Raw genomic sequence first — 25,366 nt, 5'->3', positions numbered from 1 at the left:
TTGCTTTGGGGACATGACCCCTCCTTGAAGTGACATGTCTCTTTAGTACTTGCATTCCTCATAAAAGTAACAATTCAGCAGCTTCTTTTTTTGTCCCTTTGTGAATCAATTGACAAGTTACTGTACATTTCCAGGAGGAATAACAGAGGAATTACATTAGGCAGAATTCTAAGGCTAGTCGTAAATTAGAGTTCCAGCAGGGAACAGCCTGCCGGACCTCTGAGCACTCCGGCATTGCCAGAAGTTTCTAAGGCTCCATCCAGCCCCATTCACCGTAATGGGGTCTGGCGGAAACTGGCGCATTTCAGCAAATATGCCGAGAATCAGCCGGACCGTGTGCAACAGTTCTCTTCTGGCTAATTACAGTGAATGGGGCCGGACGGAGCCTTACAAAGCTCCGTCAATGCTAGAGTGTTTAGAGGTCCGGTAGGCTAATCCCTGCCGGATCTCTAACACTAGCCTGCTACTAGCCTAAAAAAGGAGGCTCCGGAATTGGTTTATTTATTTATTTTTATTAGGGAGTAAAAGTATTTACTAAAGCAGACATGTGGCAGGAGCGGACAGAAGTGAACTACTAAACATAACTATTACTAAAACATAAAAAGGACAGTAAGCTTGTTACATTGTACCAATAGAACCAACCACGTTGTATAGCGGAGTAGCAATGTTAGTCACCTGCGGAATAAAGTACTCTATGTGGTCATCAATTTCCTATCATATCCGTTACTAGTCAATCAGCCTCACATATCAACAAATGAGATAAAGTAGAACTCTCATCATCCTGCTGCAGGTTGTGCTGCCCGGAGCGCTCTGGTAAAAGCTGCTGCTTGTCATGGAGACAGGACGCTACAAATAACAGGAACAGCTTTTAACTTGAAGACCATATGGAGGTGGGGGGGGGGGGGGGTATTTCTGGCTCTCGTCCTCCTGGACTCAGGGCTGAAGTAACAGACAAACTCTGTCTCCTGGTAGCAACTATTTAAAGTCGTCCTGACGGAGGGAAACGTTTATTACTGGACGCACATTCCGAAGCTGTTACGGATATCGTAGAGGAGACGGGATATGGACGCGTTCCTAATCATTGTCCCATAATAGGATTAGATAAGCAGTGACATTAAACACGGCCCCGTAACAGAAAGAACAGTTAAAGCAGCAGAAATGTTAATGTCAGCAGTTTATAATAACGCAGGGGCGTTATAACATTCACCAGGCACACGTGGAGATGCCTCTATGTGACATTAAAGTGGTTTTCCGAGATTCTGATGTTGATCGCCTGTCCTCGAATCGGTCATCCATAGCAGATGGGTAGGGGGGGTCTGACACCCGGGACACCCGACAATCAGCTGTTTGAGGAGGCCACGGCGCTCCGGTGAGTGCCACACCCTCCTCGCAGCTTACAAAGCTCAGCAATCCCATCGGATAGTGGTTGCGCTTGGTATTGCAGCTCAGCCCCTTTCACTTGGGAATGGGATTGAGCCACGCCTAGACCACGTGACCGATGAACATGATGTCACCGACCCTGATTTCTTCAAACAGCTGATCAGCAGGGGTGCTGGGAGTCGGACCCTCGCCGATCAGATATAGATGACCTATCCCGAGGACAGGCCATGAGTATAAAAACACTTGGACAATCCCTCATACTGGACCAATGAAGTACACGATAACAGGGAACAATAGACTAGGCGCTCCTGTCCTATCGTCAGTCTATTCCCAGCCTAAAATGGCTGATAACCGGGAACGATACATTGTATTTTCCTGCAGAGCAAAAGGTGAGAAGATAGAGTGCAAATTTAGGGTCCCTTTAAATAAAGGACCCTTCACCTTTATGTACTTGACCTCTAGACCTGTAGAGCCTAAAACCTTCATGCTGTAAATGATACCTCTAAGGCCCTTTCACATGTCCATGTCCATGATGACATCCATGACAAGATGGTCAGTGGTTCATCCATGAAGATGTCCGTGAAGGATCCGCGTTTGGTCCGTGTGTATGATTTTTGCCCTCTGTGTGTCATCCATTTTCCACAGACACTGCTAGGCTGAAAGCTCAGAACATCTCCTAGCAATGGTCTGTTAGCGCCATGGACCAAACACGGATGGCCTCTGTGTCATGTCCGTGCTTTCACAGATAAAGGAGTGTGAGGAATCCGTAATCGCAGACAAAATAGGGCATGCCTCTGTGGTGTTACCAGGGACCCGCTGGTCTGTGAATACACACATTGAAGTCAATGGATGCGTGAGCGGTCTGTGGGATCAGTCCCCCTAATGCTCTGGTGCCATTTGGTGCAACTTTTCAATCATTTTGTGAAAACTGCAACAAATGTATCAAATTGCCGCACATAGATTGATACATCTGGTGCATGCGACACGTTCTCCTCCTCACGGATGGTGAACATGAACCAATACTTTTTTTGCCAAATAAAATAAACAGAACACGATTTGGTTCAAGTTATTACTCCTCTGCCAAGGAAGATGTCAAAAATGTCAAAAATCCATAATAAATTTGATGCGCATCATGTGCTCTACCTTTTTCGGAACAAGTTCTGCCAGAAATATATGTTTGTTGTCCCCAATATTGGAAACATATGAAGATTCTAGATTTATAGTTCATTTCTTCCCAGCAGTGAATTAGTTAACACACTTTGTGCTGGGATAATCCTCCGGGATTTCTCTGGATTTCCCTGTTCATTCTTTTTCCACCAGGTCAGTACAGCCGAGGCCCGGCCCAGCGCGGCAGCTACTCCCCTGGTTCTGGACCGTCTGGGGCATTTTTCAGGAGCTTTGCACCAAAACAGCGTCTGCTGCCAACAAATGGAAAATCTTATTCATCCGACTCCTGGGGCTGATTCATCGGAGCTTTACAGTGATCTCACCGAGATGTCTCATCGTGAGCGGCCTCAGAAGAGAGAACATTTATGGTCGAGCCCAGAGGGGCCCCTCACCGCACTCCCAAATCTTCTCCTACCATGTAATGCCTGATATGTGCTGTAATAGCCTAATACTGTACAGACATGTCCTACACCAGCAGTATAGAGACCACGACTATAAAGAGATAGAAAATGGATGGATAGATAGATATGAGATAGATAGATAGATAGATAATAGATAGATATTAGATAGATAGATATGAGATAGATAGATAGATAGATAGATAGATAGATAGATAGATAATAGATGGAAAGATCGATAATGGATAGATGATAGATAGAAAATGGATAGATAGTATAGATAGATAATGGATAGATAGATAGATAGATAGATAGATAGATAGATAGATAGATAGATAGATAGATAGCTTTGTGTTATGATAGTCCTGATAATCACCAGATTATAATCTTCGGGCTGGAGCGCACATTTGCCTCTTTGGCCGCTGATCAATAATTTAAGACGCCGTCAATCATCTCTGAGGATTATTTTTACACTTCTCTGGCAGAACACTTTATGTGGTCAGTGCTGTTTACACACCATCTGTACACACACACACACAGGTACACACACAAACACACAGGTGCGCGCACACACACACACACACACACAGGTGCGCACACACACACACAGGTGCGCACACACACAGGTGCGCACACACACACAGGTGCACACACACACACACAGGTGCGCACACAAACACACAGGTACACACAAACACACAGGTGCACACACACACACACACAGGTGCGCGCACACACACACACACACACAGGTGCGCACACACACACACACACACACACACACAGGTACACACAAACACACACACAGGTACACATGCAAACACACAGGTACACACACAGGTACACACACAAACACACAGGTGCGCACACACACACACACACAGGTGCGCACACACACACACACAGGTGCGCACACACACAGGCGCACACACACACACACAGGTGCGCACACACACACACAGGTGCGCACACACACACACACAGGTGCGCACACACACACACACAGGTGCGCACACACACACACACAGGTGCGCACACACACACACACAGGTGCGCACACACACACACAGGTGCGCACACACACACACAGGTGCGCACACACACACAGATGCACACACACACACACAGGTGCGCACACACACAGGTGCGCACACACACACAGGTGCACACACACACACACAGGTGCACACACACACACACAGGTGCACACACACACACACAGGTGCACACACACACACAGGTGCACACACACAGGTGCACACACACACAGGTGCACACACACACACTGACTCCACAAGTGGAGGGAGCGTCGGCCAAAATGATACATGACAGTCCCAGGAGGGTCTGCAAAGTGGCGCAAGATCATAGAGGCCTAAAGCGTCCATCCAGTCTTATGTTATGCAATACAACAATACTTTATGTATGAATGCCACTGTCAGTATGTCTGCTTACTGTGAGAAGAATTAGGTCAGAACAGGCAAACAAGAATGTTTCCATTTACTGACAGCAAGCACGGATTTTGAAATTGAAATATAGTATATTAAAAAGCTGCAGGACGCCTAATTCTACATTTAGGTAAAACTAGAAAACTTTCTGGCGCGTTATCTGAGTGTCAGGCTGTCCTTTCTCCTCTTACACGCTGGGGAAGACCCTACAACTGTTCATCCTGTTCTTCCTGGTTCATAGCTATGACAGTGACACCTACACAGACAGGGCAGTAGTAACAGTTATGTAATGTCCTTGATCCGAGGATATGTAGCATGCATTCAGCTGTTACTAAGTAACTTCTAGGCTCAGGAACCCCTCAGTAGTCACCACTCACATGGTCAAGGTCACAAATTCTTCCAGAGACAAGTGTAGGAATTCAGAGTTGACGCCAAACTAGAATGGAAACTATCACAAGATTGTCATGGACAGTTCTGTTCTATGCCTTTAAGAGCTCGCCCCAAAAGACTTTAAAAGACAGAGCAAAAGTTAGAACGATAATGAGGCGCCATATCGCTCCCGGTGGTCAGATGCAGTACTGCAGCATCATTATATTGCCATTTTGGCCATTTGTGGGGTCATCATTTGGGAATGTCAGTGACAACATGAGCCACGACAGCCGCACCCCACCAAAAGCACCAAAGGCATTCCTGAAAAACAAAAACAAACTGCAGCTCATGACAAGCAAACAGCACGAAATGCCAAAAGTTTATCCCCGTCTCTCACATCAAGGTGTCAGCTTCCTCCTCCTCCTCTTTAATGTGGTTCCTCTGCCGCCAAATTGTGCTGCCCCCTGCCATAAATCAGAGGATGCCACCTGCCTGCCACATGACAGCCCATGAAAAATAACACCTTTCAGTGCAAACCAACGCTGGGGGTGAGATGCAGCAGGTGGGTGCCTCTATTACCCCCATTTCATGATTCAGCCCCACTGCCCTGTCTCTGCACCCCAACCCCTGGCACATGCGGGCGCAGCATCCACCCCTAATATCTCCAGATGCCAGCCCTGTACCATCCTCTGCTGATGATTTCATTACATTGAGATCCCATAACTATCACACTGAAAGAAAAATGTGCATCAAGACAAAGACCCAGTTTGTCATCTCTGCTTGCTGTCAGTGAATAGAAATTCTTGTTTACATCCTGAGCATGAAAACCGCCCTGATTCTTGGCTTGCCTTGACTCATCATGTGGACTCTTTCCAGCGCTGGCACATCGGGAACACGACCCGTGATGGCACCGCTCCCTAAAAAACACCCTGTGACCGCCTCGAAAACAACCAAGATCATCTAGTTCCAAAATTATCCCCGCAAAGTTCTAGAAATGACTGCAAGTAAACATCACAGATCAGGAACATCTCACAGCGGAGAGTTTGTTACAGTGTACGCAATACTCGGTATATGGAACACATCCATGTCCTGATGACTTGTTACAAAGTATCAGTGCAGGTGACCGGTATCAGCGTGGAGTCCAGACTCTGCACCTCAGGCCTCAGGCACACGACCGTTGTTGTGCCCCGTGTTCGTTGTTCCGTCTTCCGTGATTTTCTGCGGACCCATTGACCCAATGGGTCTGTGGAAAACTCGGCTAATGCACCATTTGTCATCCGCGTCTGTGATCCGTGTTTCCAGTCCGTGAAAAAAATACGACCTGTCCTATTTTTTTCACGGACAACGGTTCGCGGACCCATTCAAGTCAATGGGTCAGTGAAAAAACACGGAGGCACACAAGATTGTCATCCGCGTCCGTTTTTTTCCTATCATTTGCATGGCAAACTTGACTTAGATTTTTTTTTTACTTTTCTTCATGTCTGGAGATCCTCCAAAAATAAAGGAAGACACACGGAAACAAAAACGGACACGGATCACGGAACAACAGAACCCCTTTTTGCGGACCGCAAAAAAATACTGTCGTGTGCATGAGGCCTCATACAGGACTGTGTAGACTGGATACAACTGTAGCAACACTTCAGCTGAGGTCTGTACTGGTTTTTAACCTCTGGGTGCAAATAAATCATATGCAAATTTACTGACTGCAAACAGAGATCTTGACAACAATAATGTATTAAAAATATACGTTAGAAAGATCCATTAAGCAGTTTAAAGTATCCCATAATGCATCATTTCTGCACAATGACGAGGAGAAGACACATAATGGCTGCCCACACGACATCTGACCCCACTCTTTGATCTTACTTACGCGGATCTGCACCCCGAGATGCCCGGGGGGTTCACCTTGCCTTGTGATCTGCAGGTTGCCTAAAGTGGCATAGACACATTCCCTGCGTCATCGGTGGACACACAGCTGCTGCGACACCCGCAGGACAACCCCAGTGCCATGACCTCTCTCTTGTTCCTGTGTTTGCGTTGTTCCTGCCCGCCCATGCTCTTGCCATAGTTGCCCTAATTGCTGCATTCTTTTTAACCCCGGGCGTGCTGGAGGAGATTTATTGTGCAATTCAAGTTTTGCGGACAAGAATAGGCATTTCTACAATGGCCCAGGGCACCTTAAAAAGTGAATATTAATGAGCGCTTTCATTATGGAAGCAGGAGGCAGGGAAGTGGCGAGTATAGCGCTGCTTGTACTCATTGCTCCCTGGTCTTTTTCCAAGCTCTGCGTTGTGCTCTGACTACTTATAGCGCCAGGATGTAGGGCATGTACCGCAAGCGCTATGACCTGATGTCATGTTACAATGCAACGCGGTGCCGGCAGAAGACCAGCGAGCGGTGAGTGCAGGAAGAGCACGCTGTCCGGAGCAGGAGAGGTAAGTTGTTTTATGGTTTTTTTACTGCCTGGTCTGAGGTCTGATAAAGATTGGGGGTCTGATCTGAGGTCTGATAAAGATTGGGGGTCTGATCTGGGGTCTGATCTGAGGTCTGATAAAAAAAATAAAAAATTCCCTTATTTTACTCCTCTAAAACAAAGGTGCTTCCACGGAATGATGAAGCCGATGAGCTGCATTATTTATCATGATATTGAACGTTTTCATCATCCTGCATCGTACAATTTCTTCCAAGTTCTGAAAGAGACAGCAAAACTTCCAGCTCTGCAAATCAACGTATTGATTCTGTTTGAGTCACAAACTCTAACATAAGTGCCCCAAGCCAGGATTGCAAGGAAGGGCAGACTGGGAACTTAAAGTGGCCCTGGGAAAAATACTGAAAGTGGCCCCGTTTTGTAGTCAGGTTCAAACTGATGGAAGGCAGGGCCAGCAATACCATATTAGTGTTGAAAGAAAAGTCAAAGAAGGTAACATTATGTAACATTAGCTGTAATCAGTGAAACCGATTCCCTAGTCTGAAATCCATCTCCTGTCTATGCTTTACACTACAGCTCTGATTCTTCAGCGCAGTGGATTTCTATTACAGCAAGAACAGAATAAAGAGAAAAAAGTAACCAAACCATCAATAAGAAAAGGAGCACAAACCTTCCAGACTATCCTCCCGATGCGCATCGAAATTATCATAAGAGTCCCAACGGATCAGCGGATCAGAAGTGTTATAGTCAACAGAGACACTCGGGCCGTTCTCCAAATGTTCCATCCCTGGAAAGAAATGGAAAATAAATGTCTGCTCAGTAATACATATACAACATCCATCCCCAACACATGTGTGTGACCTGGGAGCCATTATCTTAAAGGCAGTATTATAGTAGATATATTCATGTACATAGGAGCAGCATTATAGTAGTTATATTCTTGTACATAGGAGGCAGTATTATAGTAGTTATATTCTTGTACATAGGAGCAGTATTATAGTAGTTATATTCTTGTACATAGGAGGCAGTATTATAGTAGTTATATTCTTGTACATAGGAGCAGTATTATAGTAGTTATATTCTTGTACATAGGAGGCAGTATTATAGTAGTTATATTCTTGTACATAGGAGGCAGTATTATAGTAGTTATATTCTTGTATATAGGAGCAGTATTATAGTAGTTATATTCTTGTATATAGGAGCAGTATTATAGTAGTTATATTCTTGTACATAGGAGCAGTATTATAGTAGTTATATTCTTGTACATAGAAGCAGTATTATAGTAGTTATATTCTTGTACATAGGAACAGTATTATAGTAATTATATTCTTGTACATAGGAGCAGTATTATAGTAGTTATATTCTTGTGCATAGGAACAGTATTATAGTAATTATATTCTTGTACATAGGAGCAGTATTATAGTAGTTATATTCTTGTACATAGGAACAGTATTATAGTAATTATATTCTTGTACATAGGAGCAATATTATAGTAGATATATTCTTGTACATAGGAGGCAGTATTATAGTAGTTATATTCTTGTACATAGGAGCAATATTATAGTAGTTATATTCTTGTACATAGGAGCAGTATTATAGTAGTTATATTCTTGTGCATAGGAGGCAGTATTATAGTAGTTATATTCTTGTACATAGGAGCAATATTATAGTAGTTATATTCTTGTACATAGGAGCAATATTATAGTAGATATATTCTTGTACATAGGAGCAATATTATAGTAGTTATATTCTTGTACATAGGAGCAATATTATAGTAATTATATTATTGTACATAGGAGCAATATTATAGTAGATATATTCTTGTACATAGGAGGCAGTATTATAGTAGTTATATTCTTGTACATAGGAGCAATATTATACTAGTTATATTCTTGTACATAGGAGCAGTATTATAGTAGTTATATTCTTGTGCATAGGTGGCAGTATTATAGTAGTTATATTCTTGTACATAGGAGCAGTATTATAGTAGTTATATTCTTGTACATAGGAGCAGTATTATAGTAGTTATATTCTTGTACATAGGAGGCAGTATTATAGCAGTTATATTCTTGTACATAGTGGCAGTATTATAGCAGTTATATTCTTGTACATAGTGGCAGTATTATAGTAGTTATATTCTTGTACATAGGAGCAGTATTATAGTAGTTATATTCTTGTATATAGGAGCAGTATTATAGTAGTTATATTCTTGTACATAGGAGCAGTATTATAGTAGTTATATTCTTGTACATAGAAGCAGTATTATAGTAGTTATATTCTTGTACATAGGAACAGTATTATAGTAATTATATTCTTGTACATAGGAGCAATATTATAGTAGATATATTCTTGTACATAGGAGGCAGTATTATAGTAGTTATATTCTTGTACATAGGAGCAATATTATAGTAGTTATATTCTTGTACATAGGAGCAGTATTATAGTAGTTATATTCTTGTACATAGGAGCAGTATTATAGTAGTTATATTCTTGTACATAGAAGCAGTATTATAGTAGTTATATTCTTGTACATAGGAACAGTATTATAGTAATTATATTCTTGTACATAGGAGCAATATTATAGTAGATATATTCTTGTACATAGGAGGCAGTATTATAGTAGTTATATTCTTGTACATAGGAGCAGTATTATAGTAGTTATATTCCTGTACATAGGAGCAGTATTATAGTAGTTATATTCTTGTACATAGGAGCAGTATTATAGTAGTTATATTCTTGTACATAGGAGCAGTATTATAGTAGTTATATTCTTGTACATAGGAGCAGTATTATAGTAGTTATATTCTTGTACATAGAAGCAGTATTATAGTAGTTATATTCTTGTACATAGGAACAGTATTATAGTAATTATATTCTTGTACATAGGAGCAATATTATAGTAGATATATTCTTGTACATAGGAGGCAGTATTATAGTAGTTATATTCTTGTACATAGGAGCAATATTATAGTAGTTATATTCTTGTACATAGGAGCAGTATTATAGTAGTTATATTCCTGTACATAGGAGCAGTATTATAGTAGTTATATTCTTGTACATAGGAGCAGTATTATAGTAGTTATATTCTTGTACATAGGAGCAGTATTATAGTAGTTATTCTTGTACATAGTAGCAGTATTATAGTAGTTATTTTCTTGTACATAGGAGCAGTATTATAGTAGTTATATTCTTGTACATAGGGGCAGTATTATAGTAGTTATATTCTTGTACATGGGAGCAGTATTATAGTAGATGAATTCTTGTATATTGGAACAGTATTACAGTAGTTATTTTCTTGTACATAGGAGCAGTATTATAGTAGTTATATTCTTGTACATAGGGGCAGTATTATAGTAGTTATATTCTTGTTCATAGGAGGCAGTATTATAGTAGTTATATCCTTGTACATAGGAGCAGTATTATAGTAGTTATATTCTTGTACATAGGAGGCAGTATTATAGTAGTTATATTCTTGTACATAGGGGCAGTATTATAGTAGTTATAGTCTTGTACATAGGAGCAGTATTATAGTAGTTATATTCTTGTACATAGGGGCAGTATTATAGTAGTTATATTCTTGTTCATAGGAGCAGTATTATAGTAGTTATTCTTGTACATAGTAGCAGCATTATAGTAGTTATATTCTTGTACATAGGGGCAGTATTCTAGTAGTTATATTTTTATATATAGGGGCAGTATTATAGCGGTGATATTGTTGTTGAGATTGGAATAACCACTCAATGACTGTATGTTTTTCATTGATTCACCGTCCTTCCTCAGCTCATCCCTGGTTCGGTGCAGCCTCCTTTCTTTGTGTGGTCTATAGACTTTTTGAACTAATTAACCAAGTTCATTCCTCATTGTTTATACTTTCCTTCTGACTGGAAAGAATGTGAGGTGGGGATAAGGGGCCAGGGGGTTCGCTCGCCCCGGGACACTTCCTACTCCATTAGAACGTCCTTCCTAATATGTTTGTTTCATTCTCCAGGACCGAGAGGTTATTAAGTATTTCATAGACAGATTAACACAGCGGCAGGAGAAAGCCACAAACACAAACAAATAGGAGGATGGTGCATTAATGAAATAGACTCAGCCTGGCGCCGCGGTCACATCACAGAGTCACCTTGAATTCCATTAAAACCCAAAAGAGAAGCTTCCCAGATCATAGAGAACAATATTACACTTCTGCAATCTGGGTATTGACTGTTCTGCATTTATGATGCCGTATGAGAAGAACTACAACACCCAGCAGGCACCACATCTTTTTTGCACAATAGAGAGAAATTGAGTGTTATCTTACCTTGTATCTTCTCGGGACCGTAAGAGAAGACGAACTCCACTTTCCCATATTCTGGGAACCTTTCATCTGAAAGAGATAAGAATAAGATACTGTTACAATCCATTCCAATAATTTGTTTACATTTTTTTCCAAATTAACCACAATTCACTTTTCTGTGTCGTAGAGATTTATTTCATTATACCTAATGACCAACAAAGAACAAGGGGCCCCAGAGCATGGCTCTCTGGGTGACTCGTTCCCTTCCACTTATGTGACCCTTGGGCCTTTACGCCTTTCTCCATGGGCCCCAGGGCCCGCTGTATGGTATGTATGTGAGCCCTTGGAGTTAGTTTGCCATTGCCATCATGCCATGCAATGACCAAGAAGGTGGCAGAGACCCTGAAAGAAAACTGCACGGTGGGCTCTGCAGCAAGCGAACTGCAAAACCGCACTGCAAAATTCTCACGTGAGGTCCATTATGAGAACGACTAACAGCGACCTCAGAGGCTAATATTGGTTCCAGGTCAGAAGGTCACGAGCTGACGGCGAAATGTTAAACCGTATCCGTGTCAGAGGAACAGGTGCCGAGTGGCTGAAGTGGAGGTCGGGGCTGATTTTCATGTCAGCACCCAATATAACACATCAGCTTACCCACAGTGCACTGCGGCGCTAGAGACCACGACAGTCAGCGGCGTTCACTTCACAGCCGCTTCTGGGAAAGCTGGGTAACAACCAATATGGTTGTTTGCAACTCAGCTTTCCCAGACTCCTGAGTGACGTATAGGTCACAATAAAGTGATACAAGAGCAGGGGTATTATCAATACATGACCAAGAAGATTGGCCGTGCAGGAGGCTGGGAAAGCTGGGTAGTGACCAAGACAGTTGCAATAAAAGCGAGTCAGGATTTGTAACTCAGCTTTTCCAGACTCTTGAATGACATATAGGTCACAATAGGAATTGATACACGAGATCTGTCATGCAGGAGATCAGGAAAGCTGGGTAACAGCCTTAGTCACAGCTCCCCAATGATTTGTAACTCAGCTTTTGAATGGCAAATATTCCCAGTTAGGAGAATTTATCACTACATTATTAAGCATATTTGTCATGCAGGAAACTGGGAAAGCTAGGTGATATCTAATATAGAGGCAATAGATTTGTAACAGCTTTGTCAGACTCCCGAATGGCTGATATGTGCAGTCGTATACTGATACAAGAGTCGGAGTTATCTATATACTGTTAGCTAAGCAGATTTTCTATGCAGGAGACCAGAAAAACGGAGTGACAAGAAATGTGGTCTCGTTACCTCTCCTTAATGAGGATCTGCCCAGTTATGCAAGAACGGGAAGATAACTAAGCAGATTTGCCATGCACGGCACCAGAGGGGTCTGGGAAGGTCGGCTTTTGAAGCAAATTCATCATTTATATTTAACTACTGATTTATACATCTTGTCCTTTCAAGCATTTTGCAGGGATTGTTGATCTTATTATTTGCATCTGAATGATGATTGAGTCATTTTATACCTCCTACCTCTTTTGACTCTATAGAGAAGCCATAAACAACACGACCGCCCGGAGGCTCATATATTGCATTCTTCCAGATCCGACCTCTGCTGCCGATTCCGACACACCATTTGTCTGCAGCAGTAGTTGCCTGTGATATGCTGGGAGTTGTAGCACCACAACGGTAGACATTCCTTTGGGATATGACAACCCACCAGATCACCTTAGGCTACTTTTACATTTGAGGAAGAGTGATCCGGCAAGCAGTTCCGACGATCCGGCAAAACGTATGCCCCAACTGATGGCATTTGTCAGACTGATCAGGATCCTGATCAGTCTTAAAAATGCCTGATCAGTCAGAAAAATGCATTGCAATACCGGATCCGTTTTTCCAGTGTCATCCGGCAAAACGGATCCGGTATGCCGGTTCCATCAGTGCAGCAATTTGAATGCCGGCACTAATACATTCCTACGGAAAAAAATGCCGGATCGGGCATTCAGGCAAGTCTTCGCCTTTTTTTTCGTCGGAGATAAAACCGTAGCATGCTGCGGTTTTATCTTTGTCCTGATCAGTCAAAATGACTAAACTGAAGACATCCTGAACGGATTACTCGTCATTCAGAATGCATGGGGATATGCCTGATCAGTTCTTTTCTGGTATTGAGCCCCTGGAACTTTATACTGGAAAAAAAAAAACGCAAGTGTGAAAGTACTCTTAACCGGATCCCTCAGTCCTCCGGATCACCTGAACTGTACCTTTAAACGCTTCATCCAAATCTTCCTTCCCAAACACAACCCCCAGATCGTGGATGGCGCATGTGTGGAACTGCACGCGGAATATGACGTCACGTGTCGGGCTGCGATACTTCTTGTGGTAACATTTTAGCTGAATAAGAAAAAAGATACAATTAATGTAAACAAAATACAAAGAATTGTAACAATATGACATTGTGTCGGATTCTTAAAGCAACGCTGCACAATAATTGCTTTATTCCAACTCCCAAGCTTTATCAGTCCCCTGAATGGCAGCCCCTCTGATATTGCAGAGACATGGGTGCCGGCAGATTTACATGTTGGAGATTGCCAGCGGTTGTCACCCAGCTTTCCCTGAATGTTAGAGCTACCTGTTTATGGAGTCATCCATCTCCCGCTCCCATAACCCTACAGGCAGATTTACCATTCAGGGGTCTAGAAAGTTGGGTTATAACCTTTTTTAGGATCTGCATTGGTTTCCTTTCAGTTTATTCTGCTTCCCAACTTGCAAAATCAATGAACTGATTTAGAAGTGGGGTTCTTGTCAATGCTCTGCTAAGTAGATCAGGGGTCTGGGAAAGCTGGATGACAACCAGCACTGGAGCCACAATGACAGCCCTATCCGTTGTTTTTCCAGATACAGATATAACTGGGGATGATGCAAACACTTATATTTTCTGCAGCATGCTGGATTATAGGGGGAAATGCTTTGTAGGTATCCTAGGGGAGATGCGGGAGGGGCAGTGCGGATGAGTCAGGAGATGCGGAGCGGAGGCCGCAATTAGAAGATCCATAACTGACATAGACGGTGATTTACTGTGAGCTGGCTTTCAGCACTGCAGATATAGCACTATGCGTTTGGCCCGTATCTCAAAGAACAGAGTGGGTGGGGGTTAAAGGTCAACAGCGGGAGGGTGACAAAGTGAACAGTGTCCTTGTAGGTTTGCTTCCGGAGGCAGCATCAAGTCTCTGCCACCGTCCTGCGCCATACACAATGGTGAGTCAGAGGGGTGTTACTTCTTAAAGTGACCATGTGGGTAACACTTGTTTTACAGATTATCTGTCAGTACTCTATCCAGTGAAAAGATTAGGATTTGCGGTGAAGGAAATATAGAACACGCCTTGAAATATTTTCAGGGGTTACCGATTTACAGGGGTCCTGATTAGAGATGAGCGAATCGAAGTTGACGAAGTGGAATTCGTTCCGAATTTCAGGAAAAATTTGATTCGCACCGCGCTTCGTGGTAACGAATTTTATTTTTTACTAAAATGGCTGCTGCACATGTGAGGACATGGAGCAAGGAACTCTGGGAAGGCAGGATCACCCACAATGCCATGCATGCAGCCAATCAGGAGCCAGCCAGCCCTGTGATGTCACAGCCCTATAAATAGCCTCAGCCATCTTGCATTCTGCCATTTTCCAGTGTCCTTAGTGCAGGGAGAGACGTCAGCAGGCGCTAGGGACAGTGCTAGGAAAGACTTCATTGTGCTAAAAAAAAGATTTACAAGTTCAGGGAAAGATTATTCAAGGTGCAGGGAACGGACAGGGAGGAATCATCCACAGCATTTATGTAGAACAGGGTTCAGTAGGGAGGTTACAGCCTGGGGAATGGGAACAATCCTATTACACCTTGCTGCACTGACTGCGGATCTATATTGCCATTATACAGCTCTGTAATTGCAGCAAACCGTTCTTGTTATTGGGGTGCAAGTGCTGTGTGATACGGCCATTAACAGGGGTTATTACAAGGAAATATCTCTACGTCTTATTTGCCCTTGTGCGGTGCAGTTATATGCTCTAAAGCATTTTTTGGCTTATATTAGTGGAAAAAAGGGCTTATTCGCCGTTGTGTGAAGTGCGAAAATTTTCAGACTTTTTTGGGGTGTTTTAATTTCCTTTTTATTCATTTGATCTAACAGTATGTCAGCCAGAGAAGTGTTATATGCTGTGTGTTTAGCTCCACTATACAGTGAGGACGAGCTACTAGAGGACAGTCAGCAGCTACTGACCAGCCACGATGTGCAGGAGACATCCGGCGCTTCCTCCACTAGGCGGGCAAGTAGTGATGAGGAGAATGGCGTGGGAGCTGGTGTTGCGAGCGGTCAGGCTCCTGACCCAGAGACCATTGAGGAGGACATCAGTGACGTTCAGACAGTACTCGATGATGATGATGATGTAGCTGATCACACTTGGGAGCCAGGTGAATTAGGGTCTTCATCATCATCGGGAGAAGAGGGTGGCAGCTTGCCCGTGAGGCAAAGGCGGAGCCAGCAAGTCGCTAGCGTGGCCGGGAGTCAGCAGGGTTGCAGCAGTGGGAGGTCGGTATCCAAACATGGCCAGGGTAGACCACCCACTTTGCAGGAGCCTACCTGCCTGGGAAGTAGTGGTGCAGAGCTTTACGGAAGCAATGGCGGTAGCAGTCAGTGCGGAGTGTTGGGGGTAGAATCACCTACTGGGCGATGTGGAAGTTTTTTGAGAAGTCGCCAGAGGAAGTGAACATGGCCATATGTAGAATCTGTGGGCAGAAGGTGCGTCAACATATGCAGCATCAACATAAAGTGGCCTGGGAGAACCGTGGCTCCAATGTGGTGGTCCAGCCTGCCGCAACAACTGCTGCATCACCCAGTGGCACGCACCCTGTTTCAGGCAGTCAAGGCTCCACCACCTCAGCTGAAGGGAGCTGTCCATCCTTCCCATCATCTGCTGGCCCTGATGCTCCTGCTCCTCCTCCTCCTCATCACTCATTCCGTTAGCAATCAATCACCAAAGCGATTTCCAAGAGACAACAGTATACGTGCATGCATCCAATGGCGCAGAAGCTAAATGTGCTCCTGTCCAAGTTGCTGGTGCTCAGTATCTCTCTTTACAAGTGGTGGACTCTGCACCTTTCAGAGAACTGATGGCTTTTGCCGAGCCGAGGTGGAGAGTCCCAAGCAGTCATTTCTTTGCCAAAAAGGCAGTACCAGCCCTGCACACATGTATGTAGAACAGAAGGTGGGCCAGTCCTTGAGCCTGTCGGTGTCTGCCAAAGTGCACGGCAGCGCCGACGTGTGGAGCTGTAACTATGGTCAGGGACAATACATGTCCTTTACGGCCCACTGGGTGAATGTGGTTCCTGCACAGCCACACCAGCAACTTGGCCAGGTGATGGCGCTTCCGCCTCCACGTTCTCACGCCGTTGGTCCTGCGACAATGTCCGCCTCTGCTTCCTCATCCTCCACCATGTCCTCAGCCTCCACTGCAGGGACAATTCACAGTGCCCCTTCAGCATACCACATGTGCATGGCACGGCGGTGTCACGCTGTTCTGCACCTCGTTTGCCTGGGCGAACGGAGTCACACAGGGGAGGAACTGTGCCATGTCCATCAGCAAGAAATCGAATCCTGGCTTTCTCTGCGACAACTCAAAATTGGAAAAATGGTGACCGACAACAGGAAGAACATGGTGTCGGCGCTGCGTCAAGGAGGGCTGAGCAATGCGCCCTGCATGGATGTTCAATCTGTTTGTCAAGCGGTTCCTTAAGTCTTCCACCCATCTTCAAGACATCCTAAAAATGGCCAGGGCCATTTTTTCATGCACTTCAGCCACTCGTACACTGCAAAGCACACCCTCCTTGAGCTGCAGCAGCAGAACTGCATCCCCCAACATAGGCTGATATGCAACGTTTCCACTAGTGTTAATCGAGGATGCTCGGCCGAACACCAGTACGGCTCGAGCATCCCGATGCTCGGAACATGGCGGTATTCGGCCGAATACCGCATGTGCTCGAGCACAATGCTCGAGTCTCCTCCCCGCACGTTTGCTGGATGCTACACAGCAAATAAATGTGCAGGTAAGTACTGCCATCACTGTAATGCGGTAGCCATGTTGGTTACTGGCATTACAGTGATTAGCTGGCCGGAACGCATCATCGGGTGCTATATCGAGAGATGACTGCGCTACTGTACGTGTGACATACTTTCAAGCATATATAACATTTAATATGAAGAAGGTGAGCAGTAGAGGACAGGGAAGTGGCCGCGCTGCTGATGGTGCACGCAGAGCCCGTGGCCCTGGGCGTGTTGAAACTGTGCCTGCTGCCAGAGCACAAGAAAAACAATCATCCACGATACCTAGCTTCATGTCCCAGTTTTCAGGGCGGCGCAGGACACCACTCTTGAAGTCAGACCAGTGCGACCAGGTGGTCGGTTGGATTGCAGCAGATAATGCTATTGTGGTAAAGCACCACCCTGTCGTCCACCAAGTCCAGTCTCAGTAGCCAAGAGTCTGGTCAACACAATCCTCACCCTGATCCTCCTTCCTCCCACCATGGAGAGTCTTGCCAAACAAGTGATCCCACACTCGGATATTCCGAGGAGCTCTTTTCAGTGCCATTCCTTCATTTGGGCCTCTCAACAAGCCCGCTTGAAGAGAGACATGAAATCGTGTGCCCTGATTCCCAAACTCTTGAGCATCCACAGACACAAGAAGATGACGGTGGGGAACGGCAATTAGTGTTTCACGAGGTGGATGATGATGATGAGACACAGTTGCCAATAAGTCAACGGCAATTAGTATCTCAAGAGGTTGATGATGAGGATGAGACACAGTTGTCAATAACTCAGGTTGTTGTTAGATCAACAAGTCAGAAGGATGAGCAGAGTGAGGAAGTGGAAGAGGAGGTGGTGGACGATGAAGTCACTGACCCAACCTGGGAAGGTGGCAAGCTGAGCGAGAACAGCAGTACAGAGGGGGAGGGATCTGAAGCACCGCAACAGGCTGGAAGAGGCAGTGGGGTGGCAAAAGTGAGAAGGCGGGCCACACCCAGGCCCGCAACTGTTCCCCGGAGCACCCCCTTGCGGCAATCTCCCTTGCCAAGGGGTGGGTGTTACGCAGTCTGAACGTTGTGGAGGCCGGGAAGGAGTCGTACCCTGGGATGGCACAGGTGCTACCGACGCCAAGGATTACGGGCCCTACTTCCATCAGGGTTTCCGCCACCACCTAGATTTGTGGCTGAAACCCCCTCTTCTCCTCTTCCGCCTCCTCCTCCACTTCCACCTCCGAATTATCATCTTGCAGCACCAGTCAGCCATCAGTCGGTAGCTGGAAGCAGTGTAGCACTGCAGTGGGGAAGCGGCAACAGGCCGCGCTTAAGCTGATCTGCTTAGGTGACAACCAGCACACCGCCACAGAGCTGTGGCAGGGGATAAGGGACCAGACTAAGCTGTGGCTCTCGCCACTCAACCTACAACCAGGCATGGTTGTGTCTGATAATGACCGTAACTTGGTGGCGGCTTTGGAGCTCGGCAAGCTCACACACATACCAAGCCTAGCCCACGTGTTCAACCTAGTGGTTCAGCGGTTTCTCAAAACCTACCCCAATTTGCCTAAGCTACTGGTGAAGGTGCGCCGCATGTGTGCCCATTTCCGCAAGTCATCGACAGCTTCCGCCGGTCTGTCAACGCTGCAGCAGCGCTTACAATTGCCAGCTCACCGACTGTTGTGCGACGTGATCACGCACTGGAACTCGACGTTCCACATGTTGGCCAGGCTTTGTGAGCAGCAGAGGGCAGAAGTGGAATACCAGCTGCAACATGGTCGCCGCCTTTCCAGTCAGCTTCACAAGCGACGAGTGGGCATGGATGTCTGACCTCTTTAAAGGTTTTAAGAAACTTTGAGGAATCAACACAGATGGTGAGCGGCGATAACGCTATTATCAGAATACCCATCCCACTTCTGTGTCTACTCAAACGCTCGCTGCTCACAATTAAGGCCGACGCTTTGCATGTGGAACAGAAGAGGTGGAAATGGGGGAAGAAGACATTACACAGCGCAAATTGGATGATGAGGAGGAGGAGGAGCAGGAGACGGTTGTCTCCACTACTGAGCGTAGTACCCATGGAAGTTTAATTCCATCTGTTCAGCGTGGAAGGGAAGAAGAGGAGAAAGAAGATGAGGAGATTGAGAGTCATCCACCTGATGACGACATCGAAGTCTTGCCTGTTGGTACTCTGGCACACATGGCTGACTTTATGTTATGCTGTCTTTCCCGTGACTTACGCATTTTACGCATTTTGGACAACACCGATTACTGGGTGTTCACCCTTCTCGACCCCCGCTACAAAGAGAACTTCTCATCTCTCATTCCTGTGGTGGAGAGGACAAGCAAAATGGTGCAATACCAGAAGGTCCTTGTGGAAAAATTTCTCCCAAAATTTCCAGCTGACAACGCTGGCAGCAAAGTACGTAGTTCCTTGGGCAACTGAGGAGGGGAGACGAGGGGAACACACAGCAGTTCCAACAGAGGCAGGGAAACACTCTCCAAAGCCTGGGACAGTTTCATGACACCCCGCCAGCACCCTCACTCTGATGTGAGGCCTAGTGTCACAAGGAGGGAAACATTTTGGAAGATGGTGAAGGAGTACATAGCAGACCGTGTCAACGTCCTCAATGATCCCTGTGTGCCTTACAACTACTGGGTGTCCCAGCTGGACATGTGGCACGAACTGTGCTCTACGCCTTGGAGGTGCTGGCCTGCCAGAATTTTGTCAGAGCGGGTATTTAAGGCCACTCTGTGGACTCTTCATGCTGTTCCCACCCTCCCCACTTCATGACTGGGCCACTGTTTTGCCTTTTGGCCTGGCTTACATCACCATTTATTTGACCCTTCTTCTTCTGATCTGTCAGAAGGAAGGAAAAATGAGATGCACAATGGATCCTGTCTGTGTAGCAGCTGTAAGGCCTGTATGGTCCCATCAGAATTGGCTTATGATTTGGTAGCCAAAAGCAGGAGTGGGTACAAAACACAGAAGACATGAAAATATTCCATTCATGTGTCATCTCTGTTTTGGATCCAGTCCTGTTTTTTTTTGGCTTTAGCAATACTGACCAAATACTGACTGAGTGAAGGCGGATGCTCCACAGACAGGATCAGTTTTTTTGGGGTTATTGTTCTGATGGATCAGAGGAAGAGCAAAATAATCAGTGACTTCAACACAACCTTACTGCTGACCCCCTCTCCTCTCTGTCGGGGGCTCTACTTGTACAAGCGTTTAATAGAACAGGTTCTGTAGACATCTATGTGGAATCAGCTGACGAGGGTGTAAAAGGAGTGTGCTGGTTCTTGGCACTAACATCGACCTGTAAGGCTGAGTTCACAGTTGAGTTATTGGGTTAGTTTTGGTCCCGTGACTTCCCAAATAAGTGAAGTGTGCAGTGATTGTAAGAGCGACGCCTGTCATCTGCATGTCATACGAACCAAATTCTTTCAAAAAATTTGCGAACCGACTAAATCAAATTTTTGAAAAATTCGCTCATCTCTAGTCCTGATGCCATATGGGCCAGCATTGTGCCATCACTGTGTTATGCCACTGCAGAATTAGTTGTACACACATTGACTAGATAAAAACTGACAAATGGTGAAAACGTTACCAGAAAATGACATACACTGTCCAAATATATAGTACACACATTACTCAGTAAATGCCATACACTGCCCAAATATATAGTACACACACTACTCAGTAAATGCCATACATTGCCCAGATTAATGATGAAAGCATCAAACAGAGAGTAGTGCACATTACCAGATAAATAGGATCCATAATGCCCAGTTAGTGGTGAATATTGTCCAGATAAATGACACACATCAACCAGAAAGTGGCATACATTACCCAGATAAATAGCACATATCTTTCCCAGTGTGATAAATCGCATAGATATATAATACCCACATTGCCAGGTCTCATACGCTGTAGAGTTAAATTGGCCAAACACCATACATTGCCCAGATAAATAGTGCACACATTTTCCAGTAAGAACCATACACTGCCCAGATGAAAGGTGTATATACAATGTCCAGATAAATATCAGCCAAGGGCAGCTGCTGTCTTGTAGGCCTCCTCCAGCGCTACAGGTCCCCACAGGACTGACCAGCCTCACAATCTCTGTATCCTCCCAGTGGGTCCAACCATCAGGATATCTCTATCCCTCTTTCATTATGCTATGCACATAAAGGATCAGTACGTGTGTGCCCTAATCTTCACCAGCCTATGGCTGGCCACCTTGGGAGGGTGATTAAGCAAAAAGGTTCCTAGTCTACTAGCTTCTATTTTGTTGTCTGCCTATGTACTGACTTTTGCCTGTTTCCTGGATTCTGACCCTCTGTTGCCTGACCTGACCTCGGACTGTTTTCTGGATTGCACACACTCTGTCTGCCCTGAACTTGGCCTGTCCCTGACTACGATTTTGCCTGATTCCTCAGTGCCGTGCACTGGCATCTCTAAACCCCCGTGGTTCAGCTGTTAACCACACAAAGACTACTCCAGAAGGTAGCAGCCGGATGGTTCCCCTGCAGCGAAGCCAGACTCTGAACAGGAGTTAAAGGGTGAAAACCAGGAGACTGCTGGGATAACACCCTTGGGAGTAGCCCCGTGTCTGCTCTGTTCAGCTGACACAGCAGTATGTATATACAGTGCCCAGATAAATAGTGAGTATACAGTGCCCAGATAAAGTATCTATATATAGTGTCCAGATAATGTATATACAGCAGTGTCCAGATAATGTATATACAGCAGTGTCCAGATAAATACTGTATATACAGTGCCCATATAAATACTGTATATACAGTGTTCAAATAGTGTATATACAGTTCCCAGATAAATCGTCTATATACAGTGTCCAGATAAAGTGTCTATATACAGTGTCCGGATAATGTATATACAGCAGTGTCATATAAATGGTATATATACAGTGCCCAGATAAATACTGTATATACAGTGTCCAGATAAATGGTGTATATACAGTGCTCAAATAGTGTATATACAGTGTCCCAATAAATAGCCTATATACAATGCCCAAATAGTTTATATACACTGCCCAGATAAATAGTGAGTTTACAGTGCCCAGATAAAGTGTCTATATATAGTGTCCAGATAATGTATATACAGCAGTGTCCAGATAAATACTGTATATACAGTGCTCAAATAGTGTATATACAGTTCCCAGATAAATCGTCTATATACAGTGTCCAGATAAAGTGTCTATATACAGTGTCCAGATAATGTATATACAGCAGTGTCATATAAATGGTATATATACAGTGCCCAGATACATACTGTATATACAGTGTCCAGATAAATGGTGTATATACAGTGCTCAAATAGTGTATATACAGTGTCCAGATGAATACTATGTGTTAAGCAATGTTTACATTGCTGGGTTTGTGCTAGGGGAGGCGGGGCCACATAGGGTTAAAAGGAGGCAGCCTGAGGTACCTGCTGCTGCTGCTCCTTCATCGGCACGTCTGAGGCACTTCCGGGTCGTTCAGGGTCAGGTTCGGGTCTGGAAAGCAGCTGGTGCAGGTCGCATCATCGCGACTCCAAGTAAGACAGGGGCGGCTGCACGTCTCAGGACACTGAGGGGGCGGGATGGCAAACACCGGCGGGCGCGCTCTGCTCTGCTAGCCGGCGGCTGATGGGTGCAGTGCAGACCGCGTTCCTGGCCGCACGGCCGGCGGCGGTACTCGCTCTGCACAGCGCCACCTGGTGGCCACATGCGGCGCGGTCGGGGGGGGGGGTTCAGCGGCAGCCAGAGACCTGGCACTCGGCATAGGCTGCTGCAAGCTGAACTCCAGGGCTGTTGTCCAGCGCCCCCCCCCCTGGCTGCAAGCAAGGGCACCACATGGTTCAGCCACACACTGGAAATAAATAAATATATAAACAAATGAATGCAAGGGGGGGGGGGAGGGTTGCACAGATGCAATACAGTGTCACGTTCACCGGCACGCCACGCATGTCATCAGGGAGGGTTCTGCTTTGGTGCTTGTCAAAATGCATTTTGTTCATCCTACACGTACCTCAGCAACCTCTTCATACCGCCGTAGTATTCACGCCCCAGGTTCAGGCGACCGCACAATCAGGTCACATGCGACTTGCCGTGTCCTCATCAGGCGACGGTCTGGTGGGATGGCGGCCTTCGCAGTCCCGGTCGCCAGCCACTCCTTGTGGGCGGGGGGGGGGGGGGGGGTCAGAAGGCCAGGGAAAAAAAAAACCCATGTCCATGTTTTACAGTTCGTGGTACCATAGGCATACACGGAAACAAGGTATGTATCAGGTTCCGCCATAGCGCAAGCAGGCAGTCATCCACGGCGTGAAGTCCACGGTGGAGGGTTGGCCAAAAAAAAAAAAAAAGTCTGTCACGTCCTCAGACTCACTTAAGTCCTGTCACGACCACGGGCATCCATAACGCGTCTGTCACGTCTTCAGACTTGCGATACAATCCTGTCACGACTACAGGCATTCGGTAAAGAAAAAGAAAAAAAAAAAAAAAAAAAAAAAACCCTGTCACGACTACAGGCATTTGATAAAGAAAAGAAAAAACCCTGTCACGACTACAGGCATTCGGTAAAGAAAAAGAAAAAAAACCCTGTCACGACTACAGGCATTTGATAAAGAGTAAAAAAAAAAAAAACCCTGTCACGACTACAGGCATTCGATAAAGAAAAGAAAAAAAAAAAAAAAAAACCCTGTCACGACTACAGGCAGTTGATAAAGAAAAAAAAAAAAAAAAAACTGTCACGACTACAGGCATTCGATAAAGAAAAGAAAAAAAAAAAAAAAAAACCCTGTCACGACTACAGGCAGTTGATAAAGAAAAAAAAAAAAAAAAAACTGTCACGACTACAGGTGTTCGTATCTCAACGTCTGTCACGTCCACAGACTCGCAATAAAGTCCTGTCACGACCACAGGCAGTCTTGTCATACACAACTTCTACGTCCACAGGCTGGTCAAAGTCCTGTCACGCCTACAGGCACACCACCGCTCTTCCACACATCAGCACGAAGTCCTGTCACGTCCACAGGCACACGTACCAGGACGTCTTCTCAGTCATGGTCACTCCACAGGTGCCACCTGGACATCCCAATACGGGCCAGGGCTGGTTCTGTCTTCGGGCCTCACAGCCCGGGAGACTACGGGGGGCGATCACGCAGGTGGCGGTAGCACGCTGGTCCGCCCCGGCCACCCGCAGGGGCACTCGAGCACAAGGTCATACTCGCAGCTCGGGAAAGGGGGGTTCTAATCGCTCTCAATTAATAACCAATAGGAAGATGTCGCAAGAATTCACTCCTGGTGGCTCTTCCGCGTCGCGAGACAATGGGGACACCCAGTCGGAGCGAAGCGTGGGACCCTCGTTACGTTCCTGGACCATCCCAAAGTTGTCCGCCGAGCTGCGCCGAAGAGGCATCCCCTTCCCAGCATCAGCAAGGAAAGCCGAGTTATATCGTCTTCTGATGTCAGATGGACCACCAGTGAGTCAAGACGAGGTTTCCATGGGTACCATTCAGACGTCACTAACCCAACTACACGCCGTGATCAACAATATGGCGTCATCCATGTCAGACCTTCAAGCCAGAATGGATTCGGTGGAAGCCAGGTCGGCGGCGGCAGCATTAGCGACACCAACACCTGCGGAACCTGTGGCAGGGCCATCCGGTGCTTCGGGTGGGTCATCCCACTTTCCCTCAATCGCCCCGTCCCACTTCATTCCGGCCAGTATAAGGCAGGACATATTGGAGGGCAAAAACGTCAACCTGGCGTCCCTGCTTATTGCGACACATGAGGCCCCGGACAATAGAACCATTGCGTGTGGGGAGGTCTCAGTAATC

The 25,366-nt window shown here is 45.5% G+C and overlaps 1 protein-coding gene across 6 annotated transcripts in view; it reads right to left on the bottom strand.

Annotated features, from left to right (window-relative positions):
• Positions 1–2,754: 2,754 nt before the first annotated feature.
• The window catches only part of LOC122945873 (tensin-like), a 317,732-nt gene continuing 295,120 nt past the window's right edge, over positions 2,755–25,366 (bottom strand). For 5 of the 6 annotated variants that reach the window (XM_044305138.1, XM_044305142.1, XM_044305139.1 and 2 more), the window contains 4 exons: positions 13,724–13,853; positions 11,488–11,553; positions 7,858–7,974; positions 7,376–7,449 (listed from right to left, as the gene is read on the bottom strand). In XM_044305138.1, coding sequence (XP_044161073.1) covers positions 7,391–7,449; positions 7,858–7,974; positions 11,488–11,553; positions 13,724–13,853 — 372 coding nt within the window. In that variant the 3' untranslated portion in view covers positions 7,376–7,390. Of the gene's footprint in view, positions 2,796–7,375; positions 7,450–7,857; positions 7,975–11,487; positions 11,554–13,723; positions 13,854–25,366 lie in introns of those variants that run through there. The other variant, XM_044305141.1, reaches the window with a different exon arrangement.

This window comes from Bufo gargarizans, chromosome 8, assembly GCF_014858855.1.
Source record: "Bufo gargarizans isolate SCDJY-AF-19 chromosome 8, ASM1485885v1, whole genome shotgun sequence".
NCBI classification, from domain to species: Eukaryota; Metazoa; Chordata; class Amphibia; order Anura; family Bufonidae; genus Bufo; species Bufo gargarizans.
This window is presented reverse-complemented; position numbering and strand designations above follow the sequence as displayed.